Genomic DNA, 10,837 nt, shown 5'->3' on the forward strand with positions numbered 1-10,837 from the left:
ATATGAAATGAGTGAGTGCTGCACATGAGGACAATTTGAAAGATGCAGACCTAATGTTTCTATTTGTTATTCCTTAAAAGTGAATTTAACTCAACACAAAGGCCTTCCTCACTTTTCAGGTGGGGAATTGTGGGATATGAGATATACAGAGTTTAGCACAAGTCCTCAGCATAAGTGCATTTCACCATGAGAACCAAACTCCAGTGGTCTAAATCCCAGGCAATTCTATTCAGTTCAGCCCCAGCTTCATGACTTACCCTGCCATTTTAGTTTTGATATATAATTTTGGTCATTTATGCCAGATGCAACCACTCCTCACACTGAGGAGCATGTGACTCCTAAAGTGGAACTTGGTAAATCAATGAACAAGATGAGATGGAAATGGTTGCCTGCCATAGCAAAAGTCTGGTTTTGGGGATATAGGAGGTCCCTTCTCATCCTGTATTCCTGTGCAAACAAGATTACCTGTAGAGAAAAGTGCTCATGGCCTGGATAAAGCTACTAGAATTTGCCCCTTGATTACCTGATTTAGAAACCAGTGAATCACAAAATGGATTGATTAGCCTTTAATTTCTCATAGCATATTTTCATGGCACATCATAAGGACAGAAACAGGATCCTCAAAAAGATCTTCTCAATATGCTGTCCTCAGCTGGTAATCTTGCAGTCTCCCTTCATCTCTTTATTATGCTTATGCAGTTAAGTCTGAGAATTTTTTAAGGTTATGGTTTTTAAACTGTACCCTTAACAACCAAATAAGGGTAATGAGAACATACATTGCAAAGCAAATTAGCAAAGTGTAACTTGTTCAGTTTAGAAGTAAGCATTCATCCTCATATTCACTTCAGAAGAAACAAAAAATGAATGGACAGATGATAAAAAATTAATAGACCAAACCAGAGTACTCTGCCAAAGTTTAGTTCATGTGGTGGGTTAAAAGAATGGTGCTGGGTACTTTTTCTCTATTTTTAATCCCCATTGTTGCTGATATTCCCTTACAAAAAACCTTAACATGAATTTTCTTATAAAACAGGTAGAAATTTTTCATATTTTAACTGTTCAGCAAAGTTTCTAAAAGTAAAAAAGGGGAAAAAGTATGTCAAAACCTCATAATTGTTTTCTAACCATCTATAGAGCTGGCCAACATTTTTAAAATTTAAATTACTTTTCAGAAATAAGGGGAAAGAAATTTAGAAGGAAAGAAAATGCGTTTTTTTCCCTTCTCTTTGTATCAGCTCTAGTTTCTTAGTTTATTATATTGTTAGACACAAGCAATAGTTAAAATACTGGCATAGATGTAAGCATGGAATTCGTTAGCTGATACCCAGATAAGACCTCCTTCCCGGCTAGCAGAAGGAACAGAATATTTTCAGGGATCTCACAATAAATGTGGGCTACTGCTTTAGTTTTCAGTTATAGAGTGACCTACAATTGTATACTGGTTATCAAACCTAGATCTAGAACTACATCCACAACTTACTGAAATCAATGGAAAGACTCCCCTGGACTTCACTGGTTTCTTGATGATGCCCCTCAAGCCTTGCTTCAACAAAGACTTTAAGCTCATGGCTAATATTAACACTGATATCAATGGAATTAACTTAGGAAGTTAAGCATGTTTTTAAGTGTTTTAGTGAAGCAAGGCCTAAATGAGGGAGAAAGCACCTAATAGAATGTATTCATGCCACACTGAAAATATATTGTCACAGCAGTGGCAGCCTTAGGGTTGTCGGGGCCCTGGGCAAAAGAGTCATTTAACCCGCCTTAGAGGCTTAATTTTGATGATCTATAAGCAAGCCAGACACTTGTTGCAAAATTTTGGGGCCCCCTAAAGTGTGGTTGCGGTCAACCACTTTGCTCCCCTCTAAGGCCACCACTGGTCACAGTACCCCGCGGGCTCCTACATTTGACTCCAGCTCACAGCAAATCTGTTAAGAGTAAAGGAAATGATCCAAAGGACATTTAAGTCAATGGGAAGAGGAAGAAAAAATGTTCAATTTCAGCTGGAGAGGGAAAACTAAATGATTCAGGAGATAAAAACCACAACCTTGCATTAAGCAGAAAGGTGTGGTGCCTACAACACAGACCAGATCATAACTGGTAATTAAGTTTTAATGAATGCTGAATTTTTTACTGCAAAGTTGGTATACTTAGTTTCTTAGATTTCTAATATATAAACTTAATCAAAAAGAGTAAACTAGCAATCTAGATCCCTTCAAATCCCAAGCACAGAATCTTATCAGTTTTGAGCTTTAATCCATACTCCTCACTATAAGGACCTCATATTACAAACACAACACAAAAAGAACATCAAGCAAACAACGGCATGTGATCATCAGTGCTGCTGCAGTACAGGACAACTAATTATTTAGCATAGCAAGTTCATTCATTCGCCTTTCACTTCTCAACAAGTTGAGTTTCAGTCTGTCTCCAGTTTCCTAGAGAAATGAACTTGCTCTTCTCAGTCTAGTTCTCACTGGATTTGCTCCTACATGAAACCACCAAACAGCCTGGCACAATAAGACATAGCAGACGACATTTCCTAAAGACGGGTAGTTCAAAGCGAGGACAAGAATGCATTGGCACAGCTGTGTGTTTAGAAGCCTGCATGGCACCTACTTGTGATATATCTGACTCAAATCAACACTAGTTCTACGCTCTTATAAGCACTATGATACATTACAGTACATTCCAAAATATTCTAAAAGAGGAAACACCTTTTTCAAAGTGAGTCACACAAGTGGCTCCTTTGTGGAGGGAAGGTGTAGTCATTTTCAGCTTCTAGAGCGGTGGTTCTCAACCTGTGGTCCGCAGGCTACATGCAGCCCAATCAGCACATTGCCGTGGCCCATATGACATCCTATTAAAACATATTTAAAATGGATACACAGGAAGTAAGTTGTGTAGGTGCGGCCCACGAAACATGTTGAGCTGCAAGTGTGGTCCGCTATGGGAAATAGGTTGAGAACCACTCTAGAGCAATGGGGGTACTGTACATTCAACGGTTTGTTAGCTACATATTCTTTTAGTGGCAAGAAACCATGATCAAAAAATATTTTGGGGTCCTTCATGGCAGAAATATGAATCATACCAAAGAAGGGGTGGGGGGGGAGGGAGAAAGAGAGAGAACAGGGACACTTTGTTTGAATGCAGTGAACAAGTAAAGGATATTCGCATTTTTTTAAGAAAAAGAGTATGGGTCATTGGGGCTTTACCAATCCAGCAATAATATATATATATATATATGTATATACACAAATATACATACATATACATATACATGCAGCATACTTGAAGAGGGCAGGGGGTGTATACATACCCAAAGAAAAAATAGGTGTTTCATAATAGCAAAAGGCCTGGGTTCTGCAGAATGATTCTTGACAGTGGAGAACAGTGTCCAGCAATGCCATTAAGTGAATGATTCCCTTATAGACATAAGCTATTATACCACTGCAAGGCAAGGGTTTTTTTTAAGATGATAAGCTGTAGTCCCACCCCCATCACCATCTCCTATGTTTCAATTATCTCCCCATCCTTTTTCAAGATCAACTTACTGCTCTAGCACTACGGAAAGACCTGGATCCAAATCTTGCCTTTGAACGTTTTGGAAACCTGTTCAAATGTGGATGGAAAATTTGTGGCTCAGGCCCACCTCATCTTACAACATTTCCTCCCTTGGTTTTCCCAAGACTATTCCAGCCAAATTAAGCACACGTTTAAAAAGAAAAAAGAAAAGAAAATCAAAAGAGAGGCTCTCAGGAAACATCTGATGTTTCTTTGTCTGCCTTGGAAGGTCAAAGCAGGGAGTGGGAAATCTATGAGTCTTTCCACACCCTCTCTGCTGGTAAATGCACATGTTATAACCAAATGGGAGAATAACAGAGAGGAATGTACCTCTTGAAGAGGTCATTTCCATTTGAAACTAGAAATCTTTCAGCTTTATCAACACTACAAGTCTACAGACTGTGTGGACAGACTAGATAATTGTTACTAGCTCTTCACCATCTCAAATGTGTCTATTTGGTGCTTGCTACTGAGTCTCCTTCTCCATTTTCATTTTTTTGCCCTCCCCAGCTTCACAGTAATAATTTAACCTCTGAGCACCTGCAACACATCATGGAGAAAAAATAGCAAGGAAATGCTATTCAAGAAACAAGCAGTCAATAACAACAAGGCTTGATATTAATAAGGAGTCCTCCTATGGTATAGCTAGTATATTCTTACTATGGCTTTCTCATAGGCTTCTCATGTAACATTAAAGAAGGGAGTGGTTTACAAAGTAAATATTTAAAGTGGGAAATAACAACATAAGAGAAAGTGTGCTAGCACGCCCACCAACTTTAAACATGGCAGCTGTTAGCACTGACTTCATCAGCATCGCAATCCTGACTATATTGCATCAGTCTGTGCACTGGAAAAGAACAAATATATACATATATGTAAGTTAAAAACTCAGAAATACACAACCATTTGGGCATTAAGAGATACACTGATGGAGGTTGTAGACACTTGGGAATATTTTGGGAGTCCTGTTGAGCAGCAGAGGTGAAAAATGAGGTTCACTGGGGGGCAGGGTGTCCATGCAAAGGTTTAGTTTTGGGCACTTACTTTTTATGAGACAACCATTATAAGAACATGAGCCTAACACAACATGGACCCTTGCCCAGCTTTAGGCATCCTGCAATTGCAGGGTAGAGACTGCCTTAAATGCTGGCCCTGGTAGGAAGACAAAGGAATTTGTAAAGAAGCTGTGCTGAAACGTTTAGTTTAAGTGAGCCCCGGGTATTTAGCAGGCTGAATTCAGAGGTGTTTCTAGGGAAACTGGGTCAGAAACATACGAATTGCCTGACTGGACCATACACATGGACCATCTAGTCTCATAGTGGTTACACTAGATATTTCAGAGGATAATGCAAGGAACTAAGAATTTTGGCAGACTTTTGTGCCTTCACATCCTCCTTATAACCACGTAGACTTCCTTATACTAGGGGTCCCTTGCAGATATATACCTTACATGCCTCCCTACTGAATTTAACCCATTTTCTCTGGTTATTGTGTGCCATCTGCAAAACTGGCATAATACTCATAGTTAGCAGACTCATGGAAGAGCAGGTATCACTGTCATGCTCCAGCAATTCTATGTCATTCTATTCTGAGTGAATGACAGACACTATGAATGACACTTAAAAGGGTGTTCCCCTTTTAAGAACAACACCTTGGCAAAAAAATCATTTACAGATTCTGGCAAGAGCAGCAGGAAATGTGGCTCCTCATGGGTGCTGTTGATTTGAAAAGGTCACTCAGCCCTCAGAATAACTGTGTATGGCCAGTGCTCTCCATGTCACAAGAAGGACATGAGTGAATGTGTTAAATCAAGCCACCTCTCTCTCAACACCCTTTCTTCATTCCTCCCTTCCTTCCAGTCTGATTTTTAGATTTCGGGTTCCTCAATAACAAAACCAAGCTGTTCTGCACCTGATCATTGGGAAATTGTTTCCATTTTCAAACCATGGATGTCTCATATTTTCCTGGTAAATTTAAGAAAGAAAGGAGCAAAATCTTTTCTAGAACAAATCTGTTTTTACCACTCAGGCATATGGTTTTCCTGACATAAAAGAGGCCATGTTATTTTGTGCCACTTGCCCTGAAAGCCAGGTGTTGGTTGTCTTCCTTTTCTTTAACATTCTTAACTGATGGGGAAAGGTCAGCCTTTTTTGGAAAAGCCCCAGAATAAAGGGCCTGATCCAAAACCCACCAAAATTAATGGAAAGACTCTGGATGACTACAGAGGGATTTGGCGCAAGTCTTTAAAGGTCTACTAAGGCCAGCTCAGGTTTGTCAAATGCTGTGGCCTAAACAATATCTCCCCCCTCATTCTCTTGAGAGGGACTGCCCAAACTTTGCCCTTATAACCTTCTCTGAGTTGACAAATTGTTGGGGTCCTGAAGGCATGAAATTGTCCTTTGTATGACTAAAGATAGAGTGGGGCTTCCAGCTTTGCATGTGGTCTCCGTGGACTGCAGCCTACACTGTAGATCTCAGTGGATCACACTGACCCCTTGAGCTTCATGGTAGCTGCTCCTGGCCGTGGTTTGCATCTCAGGCAGAGAAAGGGTGCCTTCTTTCCATGAGATCCACAAGCCTCTATGTCCGGTTGGGATCTCAGCCTGTGGCTATGGTATACTCTTGTTACTTTACTTGGTTTTTCTTTTAAGGTAGGTCGATGAGCATTAGATGCACAGTGTACCCATTAGATATCACTATAAGCTGTCTGAGCAAGGGGCTGCCTCCTCTTATCCAACACACACCTGGAGTGCTATATTAACAATATATCACAATAATAAATGAACTGGGTCTCAGTACTATTCCCCTCCCTTTCATCATCTCCTCTACCACAACTCTACCGAGAAAAAACCCAAACCAAATACTAAAGTGAGGACTTTGGATGGGATGTAGACTTGAAAATGGGGAAAGTGAGGACTCTTCTGGAGAGGACAGCAGGGCGGGGAGGGGACACCATCATTTACACTGATCAGGAGAAGCTGTAATCAATACACAGTGGTACAAGCCAATTTCTATTACATGAGAGAACACATTGAGTGCATGGTGATCCCACACTTAGGTTGAACGGGCACATCTGTCTTGAGCAAGCCTTTTGGAGTTGGTGGTGGTGTTGTAATTGCCTATCTAGCTCTCTCTCTATAGATATAAGTATAGATATGTATAGAATTTACTGCATGCATTTTTCTCAAAAGGAGCTGTACAATTGATACGGTTCCTCTCCCCCACCCCTTCTCAGTCTTCATTTTTTCCGGGCTAGGAACACCACACCCAGAATCACAGCGATAGCAGCCACTGCCACCCCTCCAGCGACGATCAAGGGCTTCATATTGTCGAAGATGCTGCCTGGGGACTCCTCGGTGCTGTCTCCCTTATGCTCAGAGTCAGAGGACTGGCTGGTGGCCTCTGGTGTCTCCGTGGCTGCTGAGCTAGGTTTCAGATTGCTGTGGTTGTTTGCCACAGCAGCCTCGCTGGCTGCCTTCTTCGTTGTAGTGGTGGTGGGGACAGGGGCGGGCTGCTCCTTGGAGGGGGTCTCCTTCTTGTCTGCATTTGTGGCAGGCCCAGGATTGGGTTTCTCTGGCTTCCCTGTGCTGGTGGCCTTGATGTCAGATTTGCCTCCACTGCGTGCGGTTCCTTTGGACTCCATCCCTACCAGGGTTATGGGGAAGTGACCTCACCAGCAGGCTCTTGGGGAAGGTTTCAGAATGCTTCCCTCACCAGATGAAGGACACAGGACACAGATCCCTTAACCCCTTGATGGCGTTGTCCCAGGTTGTTTCTCACCTCAGGCACTAGATTTTATCTGGACATGATATAGACCCTGGAAGAACAAATAGAGAAATGAGAAGTGAGTGAACAAGATGCTCAGGGCAACAGAAGTAAGAGCTAATGAGGGCAGCTTTTACACCCAGAAGGAGAAAAACAGGATGGCTAGACAGTAAATTCTCTATTGTACAGGAGTATAGTGCATAGGAAAATGTGGCCCTGTCTCCTGATCTGGGCCTGTTTGACATTAATAGCAATACAGACAGAAGGAAAGAAACATAAATGAACAGTTCAACAGAGCCTACATTAACCTCTGCAGTGGCTCAGGCTGCTGCAGGCAGGACAGGACAGTGGCATATATCCCACTGTGCTGTCCCACTGTGATGCAATCCAAATGCACCTCCTTCTCTGGGAGTAGAGGAGGCATCGGTTCTTGAAAATCTTAGTTTACCCACTCAGTACTGATGGAGAAGCCAGCTTAAGAAACCTGCCTCCCTTGGGGTTGGTGAGTTTAAACTAGCCATGCAAAAAAATCCTACTTGTCCAGGGAAAGTCATTTATTTTAGCGGGCCAATTAAAATATCAAAAGTCTCTACTTATAACCATTATCGAATTCAGGGCAAGGAAACTAGCTGAAATGATTGTCTCCCTAGTTTACATCAGTTCTGTTGCTGTCCACCTGCTTTGCACTGGTAAGTGAATACCCCTTGCAAACTGAGCAAAGATCTTACCCTGTAGTGTTGACAATCCAGCAATGCCACATGATCTGAGCACAGGGTTGATATCGAAGAACGAGGCTATGATTTGCACACAGTAGTGTTTAGTGAATTTCATGGCAAAGGTGCGTGCATGTTGGGGGCAAAGCAATATTTAATCAAAAGGTTACCAGTTTATCCTCTTTCCATTACAACAATATACCTAACAGTCCTCCAATAACTCCACCAAGCACATTTCCCTTAGTAGTGCACTGCCTCATGGGAATTGTAGTTTGCAGGGCCAATGCTCCCTTTCTTCCCTCTAGGCTGAGATTCCTGCCTGAACTACAGCTCAGAAGGCAGTGTAGATATAGCTCCCATGATGTATTGTGGGTTCACTTCTCACTGATTGGTGAGGTGCATTATGTGAGAGTCTGATAAGTGCGTAAGAGCATGTGAGAGTGCATTATGTGAGGGTATGTGAGAGTGCATTATGCAAGGGTATGTGAGAGTGCATTATGCAAGAGTCTGATGCAAACATGTGCATCAATGGAGAGGTTGGGTATTGATGTAAGTGCATAAAATAAGGGATCCACTGGGCTAGATGTGTGTTACAGCCATTTGCAGAGTTTCACAGACTTTCTTCCAACTCATGGGTTTTATGACAAATTCATATCCTTACCCAAGAGCACTTAGTTTTAGTCTCAGTTCTGAGAATGATTTATCTGTAGCCCTTATCACAGGGGTGGGCAAAATGTGGCCTGGGGGCTGGATGCGGCCCACCAGGCCATTTTATCAGGCCTGCGGGGCCCCTAAAAATTTTAGAAAATTAATATTTATCTGCCTAGGGCTGTCCGTCATGTGGCCCTAGATGGCTTGCCAAAACTCAGTAAGCGGCCCTCCGCCCAAAATAATTGCCTGCCCCTGCCTTATCAGGTCACTTAACCAATATCTACAAGAGATCTTGTAAGCTTTCTTACATCTGTTTAAAACAGGTGACCAGCTTGTCTTGAACAAGTATATGAAGAGATTCAGATTAGACTTCATTTTTTTGCCCAAGTTTCCCTATCTGTAATATGTATCATTACTATGATGATGATTATTATTTGTATTACCATAGCACCTAAGAATACTCATCCTACACCAAGAGGCCACTCTACAAATAGAAAGCAAAAAGACAGTCTCTGCCCCAGAGCTTAAAGCCTAAGTACAATATGAGATATAACAGACAGCTATGGACACAGGAAAGAACACAATGAGACAACACGGGTCAGGATACTTGGTAATAGTCATAGTACAAGGCAGGGTAGATGTGCACTTTACAGACTAACCAAAGTAGATGTTGTATCTCTCTATATAAAATCTTGCATGAGCTGAAGCTGATTGCATCAGATGTTGAGCTTCAACTTGTGAAAGCTTGTGCTTATATATATTTAGCTGTTTTCTCTGAGCATAGACCAGTCCTCTAACTCCAGGCAAAAAAATGAAGTCTAGTCTGAATCTGTGCATATACATTATATATATATATACATATATATATATATATATATATAAAATAGAGAAATGTACACACACACACACGTATATATATAAGCACAAGCTTTCACAAGTTGAAGCTCAGCAGCTGATCAGCATCACACACACACACACACACACACACACACACACTTTGGTTAGTCTACAAGGTGCAAATCCACCATGCATTTTACCTGACTTCATGGCTCACTACCATGTCTCAATAGTTACAGTAAACCAGATGCTTAAACTTCATCAAGGTTTTTGTTTGTTTTGGTAGGAATCATAAAGGGGAGTTTCAAGGGGGGATTTGTCAGTGTACAATAGAATAACTAGAACTCTTGGTTTTTTGTATGTCTTTTTGTCTCAGACCAACACAGCTACCAAATACACCCCTGATAGAATAACTGTGTGAGTTTTTATGGAAAACTTGTCCCAGATGTGGACATTGCCCACACACCAAAAATTTGGAGAAAATATTTTTGCAGATACACTAACACCAATCCAAAAGGTCTCCTGGACCCTGCAGCTGACATTTTTGTCAGGATTCCAGGGCCAGGATCTCTGGCTGGTGCCAGGACTCCGAGGCAGATAGCCTAGACATCTAAGTAGGTCCAGCTGTCCCAGAACCTCAGGGTACCCAGCCATGGGGCAGTCCTGGAGGTCGTGTCCTAGAGCCAGGAACCCTGGAAGCACTGGACCTCTGGCACTTACGTACGTGCCCCAGACTGAGGAAGCATCCAATCCATGGCTGGAATCCAGGTGATGCAGGTAGCTCTACTGGTTTACATCATCTGTGGATCCGAGTGGCTACTTCTGTTGCTGTGACAATTCAACAGTCCCCCTTCCTGTCACTTGGGTTTGTAACCCAGCAGTCAAGCTGTGAGGGCTCTCTCTCCCTTGCCTGCCATATCCAGGCTGTGTACAAACCTTGCTGCTGCCTCCCCCAGTACATCTTTAACGTCCGCCTTTAATTTCTGTTCAGAATTTAAGCCGCGCAGCGCGAACAGAGCACGCAAACAGGGTGGGCTCTGTAAGAGCGTGCCAGCGTTTGTGCAGGCGTTCACACCGGCGGTCAGGCCGGGAGGGCCAGGAGTGAGACTCCTGTACGGGTAGGGCATAGACACCACACAGATCTACAAACAGCAGCTTAGAATGGTGTCTACGAGGAGTGCTGCTAGGGCCTCTGCCCAGGGGGACAAGGTTAACCGGGGCTGGTCTGAGGCCTCCACCCAGACCGAGCCCATGGGGGAGCTGATGTCCCCCTACCTCCTGGCCTGTGGGGGATCCCCAGCAGGGCC

General features: G+C 42.7%; 1 protein-coding gene across 1 annotated transcript; it reads right to left on the minus strand.

The window, feature by feature from the left end:
- Positions 1–6,483: 6,483 nt before the first annotated feature.
- Positions 6,484–7,264, minus strand: CEND1 (cell cycle exit and neuronal differentiation 1). The gene has a single exon (XM_006019205.2). The coding sequence runs from the start codon at positions 7,205–7,207 to the stop codon at positions 6,803–6,805; it is 405 nt and encodes a 134-aa protein (XP_006019267.1). The 5' UTR covers positions 7,208–7,264; the 3' UTR covers positions 6,484–6,802.
- Between the last annotated feature and the right edge of the window lie 3,573 nt (positions 7,265–10,837).

Source organism: Alligator sinensis, unplaced genomic scaffold (assembly GCF_000455745.1).
Source record: "Alligator sinensis unplaced genomic scaffold, ASM45574v1 scaffold907_1, whole genome shotgun sequence".
Taxonomy (NCBI): Eukaryota; Metazoa; Chordata; order Crocodylia; family Alligatoridae; genus Alligator; species Alligator sinensis.